The sequence below is a fragment of the Saccopteryx leptura genome, chromosome 7 (assembly GCF_036850995.1).
Source record: "Saccopteryx leptura isolate mSacLep1 chromosome 7, mSacLep1_pri_phased_curated, whole genome shotgun sequence".
NCBI lineage: Eukaryota > Metazoa > Chordata > Mammalia > Chiroptera > Emballonuridae > Saccopteryx > Saccopteryx leptura.
Genome location: NC_089509.1, coordinates 102,710,609 through 102,732,617, shown reverse-complemented (window position 1 = coordinate 102,732,617; position 22,009 = coordinate 102,710,609). Strand labels below are relative to the sequence as shown.

At 51.7% G+C, this 22,009-nt stretch overlaps 1 protein-coding gene across 1 annotated transcript; it reads right to left on the bottom strand.

Moving 5' to 3' along the window:
- Positions 1–298: 298 nt before the first annotated feature.
- RUFY4 (RUN and FYVE domain containing 4) lies at positions 299–20,937 on the bottom strand. The gene is made up of 12 exons (XM_066345642.1): positions 20,870–20,937; positions 19,342–19,492; positions 19,119–19,222; positions 17,750–17,875; positions 17,339–17,445; positions 16,858–17,001; positions 16,333–16,402; positions 14,544–15,182; positions 13,735–13,841; positions 6,797–6,943; positions 1,362–1,472; positions 299–823 (listed from the first exon to the last, which is right to left on the bottom strand). Exons 2-12 carry the CDS (start codon positions 19,385–19,387, stop codon positions 721–723), a joined length of 1,704 nt encoding a protein of 567 aa, XP_066201739.1. The 5' UTR covers positions 19,388–19,492; positions 20,870–20,937; the 3' UTR covers positions 299–720.
- Positions 20,938–22,009: the final 1,072 nt, after the last annotated feature.

The window sequence follows — 22,009 nt, the reverse complement described above, 5'->3', positions numbered from 1 at the left end:
TAAGATGGCATGCTTTCATTTATATAAAATTCTAGAAAGTGCAAACTGGTCTCTGGTGACAGAAAGCAGGTAAGTTGCCTGGGGACGGGGAGAATGGAGGGGCAGGGAGAAATTACAAAGGGCACAGGGAAGCTTTGGGGCTGATGGATGTGTTCATTATTCTGAATATGATGATGATTTCATGGGTATAAATGAAAGTCAAAATTCATCAAGTTGTACAATTTATGTGAAGTGTATTTTATGTTAATAGCACTTTGGAAAAGCCGTTATAAACAAAACAGAATAATAACAGACTCCAAAGCAGACTCCAGACAGGAAGCTCCTGAAGAGCCTGAGACAGTGCAGAGTTGTGGAGGGCGGTCTGGGTGAGGAGGGAGTGTGGAGGAGAAAGTCTGGGCCATTGGATCTTACTCTTGGTCAGGGACTTTCTGAACCCAAAGAGACTTTAGAGAGGATGGTGCCCAACTTCCTCATGTTACAGAAGGAGCCCGGATAGCTGAGAGTTTTGCCAGAGTCGCCCAGCTCATCAGTGGTCGATAAGGACTCGCACCAGTCTTCTGACCGCCAGCCCGGTTCCTCCCACTCTCCACCCCACAGTCTGGCCACTGAAGTGCTGTCTGCCTTGAGTCGCCAAGTTCTAGGAGCTGCTCGTCAGATCAGAGGTCCCGGAAGGGTGGCGGGGAGGGTGGGCAGGTGCGGCCAGTCCTCCCTGTGTCTTGGTCAGACGACCTGGGGCTCTCCTTTCTGGGCACAGGGTGGGCAGCGGCGCTCTTGCTTCTTGTAATCCACAGAGCAGGCATGGCAAACCAGGTGGCCACACAGCCTGGGAACAAAGGTGGAGAGAGTGAGGAGCACATGGGTGTGCACAGGGGAGGGAGTCGTGGGGTTTGCGCATCTTTGAGTCCACCGGTCTGTTTGTCGTCTCCTAGCAGACCAGCCCTGGGTCTGTCCCAGGAGGCCTCCCCTTTCCTAAAAGGTGTCCCCGGGCCCCACTCCTCTAGAGTCCTCTAGTTCCAACTGGCAGGTTCTCCTGATGGCCCACTTCCATCTCTCCTGCTGCTTGTCCTGTCACCATGTTCCCGGGGGGGAGGGGAGGAGAGCAGCTTCCTCTGTACAGGAAATCTCTTCCCAGACAAGAAGCCCACTAATCAGCCTATTCTTGGAAGGGTTACACTGTCCCATCTTCCAGACACCATTCCTGTCTGACTTTTCTCCACTGTTCTTGTTCCTATTTCTGTGAAGTGCTGGGCCAGCTTAAGTAGCCTTTCATAAATGCCCAGTTCCAGTGTCTCTCTGTTTCCTGGAGTGGGCAGGGGGCCATGGGCTGTCCTAGAGGAAGAATACTGTGTTCTGCCCATTACCTGCATGGGTACCGCCGAGACAACCGGCCAAACAGCTTGCTACAGCCGACACAGCATCCAGGGGCCACGGAAGACAGGTGCTGAACCTTCTGCCACAGGCTATCCTTCTCTCTGATGGGCAGATGGAGGGGCGGGGGCAGGGGGAGGAAACAGACAGGTAGGAAGATACAGAGTTGGAAATGACACAGATGGAGAGGCAGAGATGGACAGAGAGAGGAGCACAAAGACAAAGAATAAGAGAGAGAGTGACAGGGGAGTCACACAGAGATGTACTCGCAGAGACAACAAGAGACAGAAAAACAGTGAGGCAGAAAGACAGAGGCAGAGAAATGGGGAGAGTGACAAAGAGGGACAGGGAGAGACAGCCACTCAAAGAGAAAGAAAGTCAGGGAGTTGGAGAGGGAGACAGACAGAGACAGAGAAGTAGACATAAATGCAGTGAGAGAAACACACAGGGAGGAAGATGCAGAGACAGACAGGGACAGAGATACAGACAGAAGGGAAGACAAATATAGAGGGAGATAGAGAGACAGAGAAAGAGACATAGCGATGGTGAAAGAGAGAGAGAGAGAGAAATGCAGAGACAGAGAGAGAGAGATCAGTGAGATTGCAGTCTTTCCAGGAAGACCAGATGGGTGGTGACAGGTCCTTCTTGCCCAACATAACCTTAACCCACTATTTAAGAACCTGTTCATAGCCTGTCTCCTCTAAGGAGTGCTCCCTGATGGCAGTGGCCCCTGGGGCTGTCTTGCTCCAGTCCTATAGCATAGAGTGCCTATTTTCTCTTATTTGACACTTAGTACAAACTGTTTTGGAGTCATGTATGTTTAGGCTCCTCCAAAACTATCTTCACTGGGTTTTTTTTATAGTGGGTGTGTTAGGAAGGTGGGTTGTTTTAAAATTTTATCAAAATGATACATCGCCATGCAATGTGGGGAGGGTGTTATATAGAGTGGGACACTTGAAACCACATCAACACAATACATTTAAAAAAAAAAAGACACATACCCATGATGTTAAATTGAATAGCACAGAAGAACTTATATCAAAAGGCAATAGACACCATTTTATTCTCAGTGGCAAACCACTTCTTATCTTTTAGCTGTTTCTCCTGAGAGTACTTGCATGTTTAAGTAACATGCCCGTGTCCTTCCTCCTTGATTTATCAAGAGAGAACATCTATAGAGCTCCTTACTTTGATGTCAGAGGATTTAGCTCATTTATGATCATTTCCACTAAGTCCTCTTCCTTCCTCTCAATGTAGTTATATCCTTATTTTTGGTTCCTTTATTAGTTACTACTGGACTTTTACAGAATATTCTTACACATTTATTTCTCACTCATTCCATTAACTACAGGTAGTGCCTTTTGACTGCCATTCTGTAATGCAATGATGCCAGCATCCCTTCTTTTCTCCCATCTCCTAACCTGTCATTTATTCCTGCCGTGTTCAATAGGGAAGCCACCAGCCACCTGTGGCTATGTAAATTTACATGTAACTTAATTAAAGTTAACTAAAATGAAAACTTCAGTTCCTCAGTCACACCAGTCACATTTGAAGTACTCAGTCACTCTAGGTGACTAGTAGCTACCATGTTGGACAGGACAATTATAAAACATGTCCATCTTCACAGAGAGTTCTATTGGATTCTGCTCTACACCTAATATTGTTTGGGTGGTAACATTTATGTTTGCTGCATAATTACAATTGTTTTCTGTGCTTTGCCTTTAGATTGATTCTAACATTGAAAAAAAGATCAGTGACTAGTATATATTTACATTAGTCCACAATTGCTTCACGCAGAGCTATGTTCTATAACATTTCCCTTGGAAATTTCTTGTTTTTCTAGGACTTTCTAATTGCCTTTTTTTTTACAGCATTTTATTTTTAAAAAATTAAATTTATTGGTTAATAAAATTATATAGATTGCAGGTGTACTACTCTATGCTCCACTATCTGTCTATTGCATTGTGTGTTTCACTGCCTTTCTTTGTTCCTTGAGTGACTTGCCTTTAACATAGCCAGAGGCGGATTAAGGTCAGTTGAGGCTCCGGGTGCAGAAGAAAATATTGGGCCCCTTGTCATTAGAAAAAAGTGTAAAGTTGGGGTTTTGCAGGGCCCTCCAGAAGTTAGGGCCCAGGGTGTGTGCCTGGTGTGCTCGCTGTTAGATCAACCTCTGAACCTAGCCTAATTGTTTCCGCCCACCCCAATTCTTCATCATATCAGATATTTTTTTTGATTCTCTTTCTCCCTAGAGGTTTTCTCCTGGGCCCTCAATCCTTCTGCTACTGCCTGGACTGACTACTTCCTGGCCTTGCTGCCCACATGTCATCTTGGGAACTCCCTTTTGCTCTCTCCTGGGCCAGATCTACTGTCTCCTGAATTCCACATCTTCTTTCTTGACTTACTTCCTTGTTTTTCTGGGATACATCCTTAATTAGCTTCTTAAGAAAGGTGGTGTGGGAGTTGAATTTTTTGTGATCTATCTATCTGAAAAATGTCTTTTCCTTTATCACCTTCCCCACTTGCTTCATTGTTTGGCTGGACAGAGAATTTTCGGCAAAACTCAGCTTTTCTCAGAACTTGACAGTATTATACCATCAATTCTTAACATTTGTTGTGTTCTACTTTTTTAATGTGACCTGTCTTTTAAGATAGTCTTCTTATTTTTCTTTTACTGAAATTTCACGATGGATCTATTGATGTGGGCCTTCCCCCACCTTTCATTTACTGTGCTGGTCACCTAGTGAAACCCTTACATTGAAGATCTGTGTCCATTAGAGCTGGGAAAGGCTCTCATATATTTTTTAAATTTTTTATTTATTCATTTTTAGAGAGGACAGAGAGACAGAGAGGGAGAGAGAGGAGAGAGAGAAGGGAGGAGGAGCTGGAAGCATCAACTCCCATATGTGCCTTGACCAGGCAAGTGCAGGTTTCGAACTGGCGACCTCAGCATTTCCAGGTCGACGCTTTATCCACTGCGCCACCACAGGTCAGGTCAAGGCTCTCATATTTTTATCTGATCATCTCCATATATTCTCTCTGAAATTCCTATCAGTGAGAGAAGATATTGGAACTCCTAGATTGGTTCATTATGCCTCTAATTATTTCTCTCTTGTGTTCCATCTCTCTGTGCTTTTTATTTCCGCTTTCTGAGAGACTACCTCATCTTCCCTTCCAATCCTAGTGAATTTAGAAAGTTTTTGGCGATGTATTAATTTTCAAGAACATTTCTCATCTTTTAGTGGTCACTTTTCATAGCATCTTGTTTCATGGAAGATGGATCTTTCTTTTATTTTTTTTCTTTAAAAAAAATTTTTAAGAGGATATTTTTTTAATTTAATTTTTATTTCCTTATTATTTATTCATTTTAGAGAGGAGAGAGAAAGAGAGAGAGAGAGAGAGAGAGAGAGAGAGGAGAGAGAGAGAGAGAGAGAGAGAGAGAGAAAGGAGGGAGGAGCAGGAAGCATCAACTCCCATATGTGCCTCGACCAGACAAGTGCAGGGTTTTGAACAGGTGACCTCGGCGTTCCAGGTCGACACTTTATCCACTGCACCACCCCAGGTCAGGCCAAGATGGATCTTTCTTTACCTTTGTCTCTCCCCTTTATGAGCTAGACTGTCCTCAAAGGCCTACGAAAACTTGGGAACCATTTCATGTTTAAGAGGTGGCATTATAGCTGCTGGAGCTCTGACTAGTGGACAGGAGTGGTTGACTCATGGCTTTCCTTTAGGATTGGGCTGGGAACTATCTGCCACACCAAAATCAAATGCCAGAACACATTGCTCTTTTACTCGGGGCATCCAACTTTCTTCAGGTAAGGACCTTTAAATTACTTGCTTAGGAGATAAGCCCCTCAACTGTTGGATGTTCTGCAGTTGGGGAGGCAGTCAGAAAGCAGGGGTTGTACTCTGCTCTTTCTACTGACTTTATCAGTTAATTTTCATTTCTGTTCGTCATCTCACTCCTGCCATGTGTTCCTGGTGTCTCTGGGCCCTGAAGTTCCAATTTGAGCTAAATCCGTTATCTACTTCTCCATTCATTTTCTGGATTCTGAAAATTAGCCGAAATCTCTCCTCTGTGGCTGGCTCCTCCACATTTCTCTCTATTGTAAGTTTTATTTGTTTGTAATCAGTGAGATCTAAGAATGGAGACTAAATCATGTGTGGTCAGTCTAGCATCTTGATGCAGAAGTCAACCTCCATGTTTCTTTGTTTTTTCTTTTCACTTTTTGTTTAGGAACATATCTTCCAAAATGCTTTTGCTAGGGACAATATATTATGTAGTTTGGGATGTTGGGATAAATTTATTTATTTATTTTTTCTTTTTTTTTGGGGGGGGGGGTGAGGATGAACTTCTTTAGCATTAGGAAGAACATTTGTTCCCTCCTCATAAATGGGTACGTTTCCTTTGAACAGACAGTAAACTTTAGGCAACTTTCTGTGTTACCCTTTTTACTAAGAACTAAGTTTTAACCCTAACCTCAATCCTAACATTTTGGGAGCATATGTTTTTTTGTCTACTATAAAAATCTTCTATTTTTTCCTTAACAACCATATATTTGTATGTATCTTTTATTAGCTACCTTAAATTCTTCTATGAGATACATAGCTAATTATATATATGTGTGTGTGTGTATATATATATATATATATATATATATATCAACATATATATTATATCTCCCTTCCTCCTAGTTGACAGTTCACTCCTTAAGTGTTCTGTTTGTTCTTTTCAGGTTGATCTGTCCCTTTTCTCATCTTTACTATCACTTGGACTTTGTGCAAGAAGATTCAGTCTCACAGGATCCCACAGCAACTTCCCATTCTAATGGACCCGAGTGCAGTGGTCTCGTATGTCCTGAGCTGTCTAAAGAATAATAACACATCTGTGACTTGTCTCCCCACTGAACTGAAGAGCAGAAACCAGGCTTTGCACATCTCCATCCCTCAGTGAGCTTAGTGGTTTGGATTTAATTCTGGTGAGCTCAGCCTCTGGAACCCAGGACCACTGACCCAGGATGGGCCCACAGGCTCAATGACCTGAAGAAGTCCAGAAGGCAGGCAAGTGTAGGACATGTGACTGGTCAACCTGCCCCTTCTGCCGATTCCCTCTGAGCTCATGGGCTCCTTTCCCTTCTCCTGACTTTAGTAGGTGTGTGTGTGTATGTGGGGTGGGCTGGGGTGGGGGCGTGCCTTAGAGTCAGAGGATGCTATGCAATCTATATGCTGTGCGTCCCAGTTGGCCGAGCTAGCCTCTTGCACAGTCGGTTTGTAAAGTGGGATAAACGGCAGGGTGGCTGAAAGGGGAAATGAGTTAGTATGCACAAAACGCCCAGAGCCCCGCTTGAGAGTCGTATGGAGCAGAGGTTTCGTTCCCAGCCCCTATCCCCACCCCACTCCCCTCCGCACCCCTGCCCCCGTCCCCGCTTACTGAATCAGCTCCAGCACTCGTCGCTTCATGGCGCGGACCAGGTCGCGCTGCCCTCCGAGCTCCTCCGCAGACGCCGCGGCCCGCCTCTCAGCCTCCTGTCGCTCCTGCTCCAGCGCTGCCTGCAGCCGGGCCCTCTCCTCCTGACACCTGCGCACAGGAGGCAGGCTCGGTTCCGAGGAGGAAAGCTCAGCGAGGATGGGGCCGGGCTGGGCCTCTGCCTGGCAGGGAGCCCCTGGGGGGCTGGAGGTGCCTGCAGTTGAAGTGATACACACAGCACACACTATACATACATACACATATACACACATTCCACACTATATATTCACATGCCACACTACACATACACCATACACTATACATATATATACATATCCCACTCTATACATATACGCACCCCACACATACATACATACACTCTCCCCACATTATACAAATGCACCACACTACACACACACCACATATACATACATACATGCCACACTATACATACACACACATCACATTATACATACACACACACATACACCAAATACACTTATAATATAGCACCCACACCACTCATTCATAGCACAGCACACACACTACATGGCACACTCACAATACCACATACACCACACTTAGCGAATACATTCAGATCATACCACATACCCACAGACACACTGCACACATAACACATACCACACATATCACATACCACACATGCACAACACATACCACACTCTACATACCACACAACACATATACCACATACCACACATAAATAATACACACACCACATATTACTGACACAAACACAAAACACTGCACACACTCAACACAACACACGCCACGCCCCAGACACACCGCATCACACACCCGACTGACATCCGTGAGGACTACACATATAGGCTGACTCGTACCAACTGTGCAGAGAAATGAAAACAGAGCCTAGTCTTGTGTGGTCCTGTAGAGGAGACAGGCTACATTTCCATTTATTGTTTAAAAATATATTTTTACTTTAAAATGTAAGCTTCTTGAAGGGCATGTTCATAATCACGGCATCTATCTGGGGGGGGGTGTCTGAAAACAATTGTGGTCTTTGAGGGGCAGGTAAGTGATGTAAGATATGGGATAATTTTTTGGCTTTAAAATATTTTGAAAAATTGTGCTACATTGTCTTTTCAATTAAAAAAAAAGTAATATGGCTTTCTTAAGTTTCTGTTTTGGCTTTGGGTTTGGAAACTCCTCAGCTCTATTCTTGTTTCTCTTTTTGTCTTTAGTGGCTTCCTAGAAGATTCCAAGAAAGCTTCAGTACTGGAAATGAGAAGGTCCCAGCTTCTCACTCCATCACTCAGGCAGGAGGTGTCGCGATGGTGGAGCATGGCCCCCGACCTCTCACGCAAGTGCCCGAGCATGCGCACGACCCTGGGCTCAAGCGTGTTTGGGGAGAAGAAGCTTGCGAGAGGCTTGACCATTATTGAAATATTAATGTTTAAATGCTGCCATGTAGCCTGCTGCAGGGAAGAGAACTGGGTGGGCCATGACATCAAACCACAAAGACAGCCACTGGAATTCCAAAAGAGCTGGTCCCCACGGCCATAAGACAGAGTGTTTTTGTGTGTAACCATTGGCTCAGGGCCATGTTTTGACTTTTAATGACCCCCCCCTCGTCTTCATACTGTTTCTTTCTTAGCTGCTGGTTTTATTTTCCTGAGATAGCTTACTTGCCCAGTGACCCCAGGGCTTCTGTGTGGCCCGTGCCGGTCTTAATGGGACCATTGTGGTTAGTGTGTATCTTTGTGGTGGGAGGGAATAATTATTAAGCCCCTACTATGTGCCAGCCATAGAGTGGTTCCTATGGGTGTTTGGGGCAGTGGTCAAAACAAGCGACAGACCAGGAAAATAATTAAGGTAAGTACACAACAGAGACAAATGAGGGGCTGAGACAGAGACTGGAGAGGGTGCTCAGGGAAGTCTTCTTAGACAAGGTGACATCGAGGCAGATGTAAAAGATGAGAAGTCAGCCAGGTCCAGCCAGAGAAGCGCACATGCAAAGACCCCAAGTTGGAAAGAACTTGGCCTGTTTGAGGAACTGAAAGAAGGTTAGCGAAGCTGGAACACCATGAACAGCATGGGCAGGAGAGGCTGGGGATGAGGGAGAGGCAGGCAGGGCCTGGTCTGTCCCTCAGCGGCCCCAAGAAGAACGGACTTGAATCTCAGTGCAGTGGAAAGCCACTGAAGTCTTTTAAGCAGGGAGCGACAGACATTCCTAGTTCGGTAGGGAACATGAAAGGAATTAAAATCTATTGAGCACCTACTATGAGCCAGGCACTGAGCTTAGTGCTTTAATAGCCTGTTTCATTTAACTTTTGCAAATTTATGGGACGGGTACTATGGTCATCTTTTCACAGAAAAGAAAATGGAACTTCAGAGAGGGAGTAACACTCGTCCGGGGTCACACAGCTTGGTAAGTGGAGGGAGCAGAGGTCCGGATGCTGGCTTATTTAGCTCTCATCTCTTTGTGTCTCTCCACACTTGCATCCATGCTCGGCCCCGGTTGCCAGTGGCTTTGGCATCAGTGCCAAGTGGGCAGATGGTGGGAGCAAGGGAAAATCCTCATGAGCCCCTGGCATGCCTCGAAGGAGCTCAGTGCTGCTTCCCAAGTGGAGGGTGGGGAGGAGTGATGTTTGCCTCATTCCCCCTCTGAGGACCGCTTCCATTTGTACCTGTCCTAATCACTTTGCACTGAGCTTCTACCCAGAGGACAGAGGAAGTACCTCACAGAGAATAAGGTCTCACAGAGCATCGGAGCTGGAAGAAAGAACTTTAGAGATCCAAACATCACCCTTTGCAAATTGGGCCCCTGAAGAAAGAGTAGGGAATGCCAGTTTCCCAGGGACACTCGGATAGAAAGCCAGGATGTGGGTGCCGACGGTCCCATATCTCAAACCCAAGTGTATTTCCTTCCTTTCTTTTTTAATTAAGTGAGAGGCGAGGAGGCCGAGACAGACTCCCGCATGCACCCTGACCAGGATCCATCCGGCAAGCCCTCTACCAGGCGATGCTCTGCCTGTCTGAGCTGCTGCTCCGTTGCTCGGAAACTGAGCTATTTTAGTGCCTGAGTTGAGGCCGTGGAGCCACTCTCAGAGCCCAGGACCAACTTTACTCGAGCCATTCAAACCATGGCTGTGGGAGGGGAAGAGAGAGAGATATAGGAGAGAAGGCTGGAGAAGCAGATGGTCACTTCTTTTTTGTGCCCTGACCAGGAATCGAACACAGGACTTCCACACGCTGGGCTGACACTCTACTGCTGAGCCAACTGGCCAGGGCCCCAAGTGTATTTTCAAAGGAAGTGCGGGCTAGTCTGCTCGGGGGCCTGCTGCTGGGATGGTCGGCACTATCTCCCCTGTGCGTCTAGCCTGGGGCTCTGCAGCCCTGCCTACATCAGTCTATTCTCTCAGTACAGCCATAGCTACCCTTTAAAAACCTAAGTCAGCAATAAATTAAAAATAGAAAAGTTTAAATTAAAAAATAAAAAACCTAAGTCAGGCCATGAGATCCCCTGCTAAAGACTCCACTCCAACATCCTACATCACAGGGTCTTCCTCTGCTCTAGCCGCACAGCCGGCTTGTCCCCAAGCACACTTCTCCTGGGCCTTTGCATTTGCTGGTCCCTGGCCTGGTCCCCAGATATCTGCCTGGTCCCGTTTTCCCATGGTTGGGCTTTCTCCTTAAATATCACCTAGTCTGAGAGGGCTTTCCTGATCCTAAATCTAGAAGACTGTCCTGTCTCTCTCTCTCCGCGTTCTTGGGAGCGATTTTCCTCCCCAGCACCTATGACTACCTGACACTGTATTTCCACTTGTTGACTTATTGTCTGTCTGCCCAGGTTTGTGAGAGCAGACATTGCCTGTCTGTTCACTATTATTTCCCCACCCCCCACTCTTGATGCAACAGTGGCACAATAAATACTGTTGACTGACTAAATGGACCCCATGGCACTTCTATTCCCTGGTGTTGAAATACCTGTCACCAATGCCTGTGGCCCCTTTCCTAGGAGTGAGGTGTCTTCCCAGCTTCTGCAGCTTCTGTTACTCACCACCCACATTTCAATGACTCCTCAGGAGACCCCGAGCCTATGTGTCTCTCCTGCACTCCACACCCCATGGCCTTCCCAGAGGCTCCGCTCGGGTGTCTAACAGGTGTCTCAACCTCAACATGCTCACAACTCAACTTCCCAGGATTCCCACAAACCTGCTCTGCCACAGCAGATGGTCAGTGTGACTCTCGCTTTCCTGGCCAGAAAGCTCGGAGTCATTCTTTTTTTTTTTTTTTTTTTTTTCATTTTTTCTGAAGCTGGAAACGGGGAGAGACAGTCAGACAGACTCCCGCATGCGCCCGACCGGGATCCACCCGGCACGCCCACCAGGGGCGATGCTCTGCCCACCAGGGGGCGATGCTCTGCCCATCCTGGGCGTCACCATATTGCGACCAGAGCCACTCTAGCGCCTGAGGAAGAGGCCACAGAGCCATCCCCAGCGCCCGGGCCATCTTTGCTCCAATGGAGCCTTGGCTGCGGGAGGGGAAGAGAGAGACAGAGAGGAAAGCGCGGCGGAGGGGTGGAGAAGCAAATGGGCGCTTCTCCTGTGTGACCTGGCCGGAAATCGAACCCGGGTCCTCCGCACGCTAGGCCGTCGGAGTCATTCTTGACTTCCATCTTCCTCTGAGACCTCACATCTAATCCCTCAGGAAGCCTGACCTCATAGTTGATCCAGAATCCAGCGGCTTCTCCACACCTGCATTGCCACCAGTGCAGTACCTGTATGAGGCATGGCGCCCTCCCCTGCATGGGAAGGGAAGGTGTAGCTTCCTCATTGGTCTCCCTGCTTCCACCCCTGCTTCCCTGCAGACTAGCTTCACAGAGCCCTTGGAAACATAGGTCAGTCGAGAACAGGTACATCTACAGAGACAGAAGGCAGAGTCGTGGTTGCCTAGGGCTTGAAGGTCAAGACAAAATGGGCAGTGACTACTAACAGGTACAGGGTTTCTTTGGGGTGATGAAATGTTCTAAAATTGATTGTGGTGATCAATGCACAACTTTGTGACTGCACTGAAAACCATTGACTTGTTTAAAAAAGCAAATGGCATAGTTTTGAACATTAAAACAAATAGTCACATCATGTCCCTTCCCAGCTCAGAACTCTCAATGGTTTGTTTCACTCTGAGTTAAAGCCAAGGTCTTTTTGATGCCTAGTTGGGTCTCCCTAACCTGGTCCCCATTACCTGCCTGGCCTTTTCCTGCAGCCCTCCTTTCTTCATTTCACTAGGGTCATGATGGTCTCCCTGATGTTCTTAGAACCCATCATGCTCATTCCTACCTCAGGGCCTTTGCTCTTGCTGTTCCCTCTGCCCGGAACATTCTTCTACCACATATCCAAATAGCTCATGCCTCCCTTCCTTCAGATCTTTACCCAAACATCACTTTGGCAAGGACGCCTTCCTTGACCATGCTACCTTGTTTAATATCACCCCTCGAACTGCCTAGTCCCCTCCCCTGTTTTACTTTTCTTCCCCTTAGAACTTATCACAATCTGACATTCCATGTATGATATTTTACTTGCTAATCATATTATTGTCTGTTCCCCCCACTGGAATATAAGTTCCATAAAGGTGGGAACTGTGTCTGTTTCATCCACAAGAGGATTTCTGGCACATAGAACAGGCCTGGCAGTGGGCACTTTGAGAGTTTGTGACTGAATGATGGATGGGATGACAGGCGACAGGATGGCAATCCAGGAGACAGGGGCTCCCCAGCTACAGGGAGCAGCCTGGGGCTGAGTGGTCTCCCCGAAGCCTCCCAGCTGCTCCCTCCAGCCTATCTTGATCCCCAGAGAAAGCGCTTGGGTGGGCAAAGCCCCTGCATTCACTTAGGACCTGAATCATGGGACTCTTTAGCACCAGGAGCAGCTGCTGAAATAGCAGGAGGGTGAACTATGTGGGTTGTGTAGCACCTTTGAGTCTTAGTTTCCTCATCTATGAAATGGGGGTTCCTAGGGAACCTACCTCACAAGGCTGTCATGAGGAAGCACCTAGGACAGTGCCAGAGATGTAGTAAATGATAGTTATGATTATGATTATCAGGAAGGCGAAGAGCGGTTGTGTAACTGAGAGCAGGGAAATGAGAGACAGAGGGACAGGAGTGTGGTGGAGAAGGGAAACAGAGTGGATTGCAAAGAGAGAGAAACGGCCCAGAAGAGGGAGTGGGAAGGGGCCAAGATGAGGAGGGAAGGGAAGGGAGAGACAGGATGTGTGGACCTCTCCCGGGGGCTGCACATGGAGGCCAGTGAAGGAGGGCGGGCCAGGGGGTAAAGGATGGGAGCCCTTGAGAGCAGGAACAAGGCTCTGTGTGCCTCAGCATCCCAACTGAGCCTCCAACTGACCTGCATGGCGCTTGGTGCACAGAAGGTGCTCAGAAGATGCTTGCTGCCCTGGCTGGTTGGCTCAGTGGTAGAGCGTTGGCTCAGCATGTGGAAGTCCTCGGTTCGATTCCCAGCAAGGGCACACAGGAGAAGTGCCCATCTGCTTCTCCACCCCTCCCCCTCTCCTTCCTCTCTGTCTCTCTCTTCCCCTCCCGTAGCCAAGGCTCCATTGGAGCAAAGTTGGCCCTGGCACTGAGGATGGCTCTGTGGCCTCCGCCTCAGGCACTGGAATGGCTCCGATTGCAGCAGAGCAACGCCCCAGAGGGGCTGAGCATCACCCCCTGGTGGGCATGCTGGGTGGATCCTGGTTGGGTGCATGCGGGAGTCTGTCTGACTAACTTTGGAAAAGTACAAAAAACAAACAAACAAAAAAAAAAAAAAGGAAGATGCTTGCTGACCGTGGATGCCGGCAGGAACCAGGGAATCCCTCCTGTCCCTCCAGCCTCCAGGACAGTGTGTGCTGGTGGTTACCAAGGTTACCTGCTGAATTGCTCCTGCAGTGCCTTCAGCTCTCTTTCCTGCTCCTTCAGCAGCTGCTCCTGGTGCTGGGCCTGCTCCTTGGTCTTCTGGAGCCCACACCTGAGGCTCTGGGGGAGGCGAAGGGAGGGGGGGAAGAAGGAAAAGAGAAGCTGAAGAAGGAGAGCAGAGACCCCAGCCCAGAGAACGACTTGACAATTCCCCAAGAGACCTCGGGCCATGTGCGACCACCCTTGGGTGGGGGCAGGGCTGGGGACAGCACTGGGAGCTGTGGTGTCTGGCTCTGCGGTGGGCGAGCCTGGAGCCACCAGTTTCCCTCACCGAAGGGTGGGAGTTTCAAAGCTCAAGGACCTGGAAGACTCCGGTTAGGGCGGAGGCTGAAGGAAGGCTTAGAAACAGCCTTGGGTGACCTCCAGGGGACACCTACAACAGCAGCTAGGTGCGATCTGGAACAGTAGCGTTTACAGACTGGCAGGAAACCTGCCAATAAGGAGAGCTATGAAACCCGAAAACAAGCAACTGCCCTGAAGAACTGTTGGAAAGGTACCTCCAATGCAACGCCTGCAGGGGCTAGGCGGGTGGTATTGATGAATAGCGCGGGCTTGGTGTAAGGCAATCGGGAGAGGCGAGGACTATGGTGAACTGAAGAATGCTTGGCTGTCAAAAGACATCCTCAAATAATAATAGTCCTCTGCGGGCCGGTAAATACTGGCCTGTGGGCTGGCCCGGTTCTCAGGCTCCCAGCAAAGACCTCCGACTGTGGGCCAGTCTGGGCGGGGAGAATGGCAGGAACAGAGCTCAGCTGCCCTCACCTTGACCACATCCTGCAAGGCCACCTCTGCTTGCTCCTCCCTCCTGGTCACACCGGTCACTCCCGTCTGCTCTTGTGGCTTTTCTGTGGTGGAATCTTCCTTTGTTCCCAGGACCTGAAGGACACTGGGCTCCCCCAGAATGCAAGCCACCTTGCGCCGCTGCCTGTTCCTTGACATTGAGTCTTCATTTGTCCCCCTGGACCCGGGGACCAGCAGCTTCTGGACAAGACCATGCTCTGCTTTGCTCTCGTGAGCGCCCCCTGCTGTTCTCTGACCCTCTGCACTCAGCAGGATCCCTCTGCCCTCAGCCTCCGTCCCTACCGCCCTGTTCAGAGCCTGCGTGGCCCCCTCCCTCTGCCCCTGGATGGGGGGTGTTGAGTTCTCCAGACAGATCCCCGTCCATGGGGCTCCCGTCTCCTGGTCTTGCTGCAGCTCCTCTCCGTCTGGCTCCCACATGCTGTGAGCATCCCTGAGGCTCCTGGGATCTTCCTTCTCCAAAAAGGGAGGAAGATGCCTGTGTTGCTCAGACGGGAGTTCAGCCAACTGGTCTTCCTCTGGTGCATCTCGCCGACCGCTGGCTAGGCTGGGGTGCGGCTCCTCTGGCTGGGCTCCTGTGGGGCCTCCGTTGACAGCTGAGATCTGCAAAGAAGCCCCCCAAACCCATCACCATCCCTCTCAGCACCAATTCACCAAGCTAGGGCAGAGGAAAGGTCACAGCCCCCTTGCAACAGGCTTGCTCAATATATGGATTCCCAGGCCTTCCACCGGAAACGCTGACTCAGCAGATCTGAGGCATCTGACTGTTAACACCAGGTGATGTGACCCGAAGCTCCAGCTGTGACCCGGTCAGGGGGCTGCAGTGCTTCTCGGTGCCCTTTTCTCCCTCACCTCTAGCCCACGCCCTTCTCTCCCTTCTTTTCTATCTTCTATCTTCTGCATGGATCTATTTCCCCTAAGTTCTTCCCACCCCTCTCCTCCGATCCCGCCCTCCTTGTATCTCCTGGCCTGCGAAACGAGAATAATAATTCCTGCCTTGTAGGGTTGTGATGAAAGCTTAGACAGACCGAGAGCCAGCTAAGAGTCACCTCCGCCAAGAAGCCTTCTCTGGCCCCTCGTCCCCCTGGGCATGTCTGCATCACTGCACTTCATGTGTCATGTGGCAACGTGGCCCTTTAGGGACTGTCTCCCTGAGCAGACCTGGCACTCCTTCAGGTCAGAGACTGAGTCCTCATAGTATCTGTATCTGGCGCCCAGAAGCTGAGAGGGTGCAAAGAATGGTAACTGCAAACTACCACTTCCCGAGCACACGGCGGGAGCCCTGCTGTGCTACACGTGGTCTGTCTCCGTGCAGCCTCACAAATCGCTCTGCGAAGCACGACAAATAACTTTCCCGAGGACCACGGTTAGTAAGGGGAGGAGCTAGGATTTAAACCAAGTGATCTGGCTCCTCAGTCGCTCCCTGAACGGAGTTGAGGCATTTGTAAATTGTCCCGAAGAGGTGTTTCCCTGGTCTGTTCCCCACAGCTTCTGGTGACCCTCTCCAGCCCTCTCCTCCCCTGGGTCCTGCTGGCTCCTGCAGATGGCGCCAGCGGTCCCTTTCTCTCGCTAATATCCCCGCCATCTTACGAATATGAGCCTTTGCTTTTTGGGGGGTCTTTAGTCCCCAGGTCCACACATGGCCTTTCTCTCTGTCTGTCCAGTTGGTGCAGAGCTCACTTGCTGTTCAACCTGGGGGGTCCCGGCAGAGATGGAGAAGAGGCAACTCAGAATGAAGGTCAGGCGGAAGCACCTCTTTTGGTGAATCTTTGGTTTTTCTGGGTCTTCTTCCCTGGGTTCGGCTGGAATTAGAGCAGCAGGACCTGAAAGGGACAGGAGCAGGGAGACCCTGGGTCTCTCTCCATAAGTGGTCCCGGTTCTTGGATGCTGTATATGCCATCTTTCCGACCACCCGTTCATTCCACCACCCCATCCACTCTCCTGCCCTCCGACACTCATGCCTGCAACTCCCTCTCCAGCCATCCGGCATCCCAGCCTTCTTTCCACCCCCACAGCCCGCCATACAGTCATGCCTTTAACACTGCCCCAGCCAGCCAGTAGCTCTGCAGAGTGTGCATTCTCTGCAGCACCTTGGGACAGTGAGGTTAAGCTGGGAAAACAGAAGGCTAAGGGGGTGGAGATTCAGGGGCTCAGGGAGCAGGAAGAGAGGGAGAAAGGGACGGCGCTGGAGGCTGGAGGGCTCAGGGCCAGCGAGGGAGGGGTGGTAGCACTGGCGGCAGGTATGGAAAGAGGCTTCCTTCCACGCATGCCCACTCACTCTGAGAACATGGGCCAGGCCCCATCCAGGTCTGGTCGCTGCAGGTCCAAGTCGAAGGCCACTCCATTGAGAGCATAGAGAGAGTCCAGGACGTCCTCTTGCAGTTCAGGGCACAGGAGAGGGCTCCGGGGGCCGTACCACTCCCTGTGTTCACAGTGATTGGCACTTGGCCTTTGGCCCCGGTGCTGTTGCCACCCCGAGCTCAGGGAAGCCACTTCCGCTGCACACCTTAATGGGACGATGCTACGATTCTACAGGCAGGGTCGTGCCCTTGGGGAGCAGGAGGCCTAAGGATCGTGACGATACCGGGACTGGGTTCCAACCTCCCCTCTACTCTTTGTTCCTTGACTTTCCCCTCATCTCTGTTGTTTACTCTCTCCTTGATAGTAAACCATCCTTCTGGAGGTGAAGGGGGATCTTTCACGAAGGAGAGACAGTGGGCTCAGACGGTGTGAGTAGAAGCATGTCCCGGCAGCCCCACCTGGTGAGCTCCGGGTTCAGAAGGCACAGCTGCAGGCACTCGGCCAGCTGTCCGTGGGCAAGGCAGAAGCGGATGAAGGCACGGCCCTTTCCCAGGGGGGTCTTCAGCTGCAGAGTGCACGGGGGACAAAGTGCGGGTAGTGTGAGGACAGGGGGGCTCGGCCAGCACGGAGAGGGTGTCACGGGCATTGAGGCTACGGGAGGAAAGGGGCTGGCGAGAGGGATGCTGAAGGCGGTGCTAACAAGGGGTGAGGACGAGAAGAGGGGTCCACGGTCCGTGCAGCTGGGGTGGGTGAGAAAAGAGCCTTGGGCAGGCTTGTGCTCTCTGGTTCCCGAATGATCCCTGTCAGAGTCCTGGTGGCAGGACCCCAGCATGCTGGAGCCGGCCTGCCCGCCACGTGGCCCTGAATACCTTGTCCTGTGAGTGAACAAAGCACGCTGGCTCCGTGTTCCCCCGCTGCCGCCACAGGGCCGTGCAGAGAAAACCCCAGTAATCCTTCCGAGGCCTCAGGAAGCTCTTCTGCTGTTTCTGGTCAAACTGGAAGCAAGATGAGGGAAAGGAATCAGAGAAATGCTTCCTGCTAGTACCTGCTTCACATTCTAGCACGCTGAGCGGTTATGTGGAAGAGGGGGAAAGGGCTTGTATAGACAGACCTGGATCCAGGCCTGGCCTGGCCTTTCCTTCTGGCTGTGTGACCAGGAGCAGGCTGCTTGCCCTCTCTGAGCCTTCAGTGTTCTCATTCATTCATTCATGCCAGAAATACTTATTGAGCACTTACTATGTGCCAACCCTATTCTAAGTCCAGAGGATACGGCAATGAACACACTGGCCTCATGGGCTTACATCTTGGAAGGGGAGACAGACAACGAACAAATCGAATATGCAAAAATATATACGATGCTAGATAATGCTGAATACTAAGGAGAAAACAATAAAGCAGGGAAAGGAAATAGAAATTGTGTGGTATGTGCATGCATGTATGTATGTGTGGTGTGTGTAATATACGTGTATGATAAAATTTAGATTAGGGTGGCTAGGGAAAGCCTTACCGATGATGTACTATTCAAGTTGAAATCTGAAGGAAATGAGAAAGTGTCCCACCTAAATTTCTGGGGGAAGAGCATTCCAAGAAGAAGGAACAGAAAGTGCAAATGTCCTGAGGTGGTTGCATTGCTGGTGCACTTTAGAAGATCAGGAGGCCAGTGTGACGGGAGGGCAACAGATGGAGGAAACTGGCAGGTGACTCATACATGCACACCCCACACCCATACCACATATACACAAACCTCACACACACACCCCCATACCACCCCACACCACACACATACACACATATATGCACTCACACCACACACGTGTACACACACAGAGAGAAGTAGGAAGGGTGTGCGTATGTGGAGGACGGGCAGGTCATGAATCACTTCAGGGGGCTAGAATGAGACTTGAATAAGGTGGCCCTGTGAAGGCTGTGCCTGGCACATAGTACGTGCTCTGTAACAGCTCCTGAGAGTGATGACTGGGGCCCCGGCCAGAAGCAAGGAGGGCCAGCCCTGCGACATCTGTGCCTCTGAAACTTTAGTCTTCAGAGCCTGGGGGCTGCCCCCCGCCCCAGCCCTGCTTCACCTCACCACCCAGGCTATGGTGACAGCCTCCGTGAGTGAGGTCAGATGTCAGGAAGGACTAGCTGGTTGAGAGGGAAGGGTGGTTCCTCACTCAGTATCTGGTAAGGCCCTCCTGGTCATCTGGGCCTGGAGAGAGGAGAGGGGCAGGGGGGGCCCACCTGCAGCAGCCACTCCAGGCAGCCACAGAGTCTATGGAGCTCAGCGCTGGCATCTGTCACCGGCCGCCCGTCCCCGTAGCCCTGGAGGATGGCAGAGACAGCAGCTGTGAGGACGATAGTGGACATCAGACATCAGGGACTGTGGTTCCTGGAGATAGAGGCTCCCAAGACCCCTCACTTATCTCCCAGTTCAGTTCCAGAAAACCTTCCAGGACACACTCACCTTTCAGGTCCCTGGTGACCTTGAGGGCAGCCCCCTCTTCTGCCATGAGTGAAAATGACGTGATTCCTTGTGGCTCTGGCGGTTCAGCCCAGGAAGGAGCCTCTGGGTTCAGCGGTCCAATCGTCTCCTTACACAAAGGAAGACCCGGAACCTAGAGAAGGAGCGGATGTCTGTAGGGCACAGGGAGCAAACCGGTGGGGTGACACCCAGCTCCGTCCTGTAGGCCGGCGTGGGAGGCTGATGGGCTGGCTCCATGTGTGGAGCAGTTCCTGGGTGCCTGACGTCTTTGTCTCATTCCGCCCCCACAATAACCCTCGGAGGTTATCAACTCCATTCTGTACAAGGAGAAAAGGGGGCCCAGAGAGGCTGTCTTTTACCCAATGTCACAAAGCTCTAGGGTGTGGAACTAGAATCTGAACTTGGGCCTGTGTGCCCGCAGGGCCCGTGCTCTCAGCCCAGACTCAATGTGAGTGACCTCATTAGTGCTCGTGCCACGTGGGTTCTGGGCTGAGGAAACATCACCCCTCTCCCCCACCGGGTGCCATGCCAGAGAGTCACCATCCTTGAGATACAGTCTCATCCTTTCCTGGGACCCAGCTGAGTGGAAAATGTGTGTTCTCTGAAGAGAGGGAGGCGGAAGTAAGGTGGGCCCCTAGAGCTGGGAGTGGGGTGTGGGGAGCAGGACACCCGGTTTTAATCCTGCTGCCTTCTCCCAATTGAAGCTCAGCTTGTCCTGTCCCCACCCCCAGTGGATCCTGGGCCTCAGAGAGTATGAATATGGCGCCCCAGGGCCAGTGGGCTGATTCTGCGAGCCTGCAGAAAAGCCTGGGCATGGGGTGGGAAACCCAGGTGTCCGGCCGCCCAGGTTGTGCCTGCGGGAGTTTGAGGGTGGGTGCAGTGAAGAAGCAGTGGGCACAGTGGAGGGGACAGGAGCGGAGAACGAGAGTAAAGAGGCAGGGTGGAGGGTGGTGTTCAGGGAACACAGCTTGGAGTCAGGGGACCTGGGTTTCCATCCTGGCCCGAAAACTGGCCGTACGACCTTGGCCACATCACTCACCTTTCTTGGGCTTCAGTCTCCCCATATGTAGACCAAGGGTTTGAACTTGGGGCCTCTGAAGTCCCTTGCAGCCCAGGTTGATTATGAAATCCAGGAACACTTATATGCCTCTTGTCCCGAACCTTATATCCACTGAGGTCCCTCAGCTCCCCGCTCCTGGCAGCGTTTCTCTTCTCCAGCCTCCCCCAGACCCTGGACTCACTCTACTCACCTGGGAAGGCCTAGCTGGCTGAGGCATGGGGAGCAGACACTGCAGACCGAGCGGCCGCTGTGACTACAGTCCCAGCACAGCCTTCTCAGAGTCCGCTGCCGGGGAGGTGACTCAGGCCCAGCCCAGCACCCTGCAGGGGAAACCCTGCTCAGGGGAGGAGAAGCGGAAGGTTGAGGGGCAGAAGTGGCAGAGCCAGCGTCAAGGGCACCAGGGTAGAATGGCTGAGATGAGGATGACTAGTTGGCGGAAAACAGACTCACCCAGGGGCGGGGGAGCAGCAATTGCTGCTGTTCAAGTTTCCTTCCCTTTTCATCGCGGGCCACTTGCTCTTGTCTTTCTTCCTTCTCACCACCAGGTGGCACAAAGAGTCTGCGACGCTGGCCCACCTGATGCTCCGCCGGTTTTTACCCTCACTTGGTTGGAGTGGGATGCGGGTGGGGAGGAGAGAACAGGGTCCCATCACGTGTCTCTCTCCTCCTCTTTACTTCGGTCTTTTGAGAGAGACCCCTGAGTTCTGGTCATCAGTGCCATCCTCCCAGTCCTGGTGCTCACCCTAAAAGGGGGGAAGTGACCACTGGTGAGATGCTGTATTCAGGAATGGGCTAGGTGCTTGCCCAGGTCGACTGAGGCCCTTCCACCCTGGATGCGCTCTGCCTTTTTGAAGCTGTGACTGGTCCTTGTCTTTCTGGCTGGGGTGCCCCAAAGGCTGGTACAGGGGCGGAGAATAGGGAGCAGGCACTTGGGAGGACTCCCGTTTCACAACCCCCAGAAAGCGCCTGGAACCCCGGCAGGCGCCTGGCTCTGCTCTCCTGCGCCGCGCGCCACTCCCGGCCTGTCTCTCCCTCTCCCGGACTTGGTGTCCCCTGTGCAGAGGCGCTGTCCCCCCTCTCGGTCCCCCGTGTTCCTGTCTCCCCGTCTGTCCCTCATTATCCCTCCTTATCTGCTTCCTCCTCTTCCGTCGCGCCGTCGGTCTCTTTCGTGCGCTCCTCTCCTCCGCGGGTCCGCCGCCCCGTCCTCGCGACCCCGCCGCCGCCCCTCCCCACGGTCCCCGCCCTCGGGTCTCCCTCTGTCACTGGCTGCTCCGGACGCCCGTGTCACCGCCCCTCGTCCAGCCCTGTACTCCCCCGCTTCCTGGCGGTGCCGGCGGAGAAAGCTGCGGGAGGGGACGGGCTGGGGGCGTCGCCGTCCCCCTCCCGACGTCGGAGGCGCCCCGGGCTGGGGGGCGGGCCAGCTGCTGGGGCGCCCGCGTCTCCGCCCCCGGCCCCGGCCCGCCGGGCGCCCGGCCGGATGGGCTGCACGGTGAGCCTGGTGTGCTGCGAGGCGCTGGAGCCCGGGCCCCCCTGCGGCCCTCAGCCCCCGGGGAGCCCCCCGGCCCCAGCGCGGGCCCCGCTCTGGGAGCC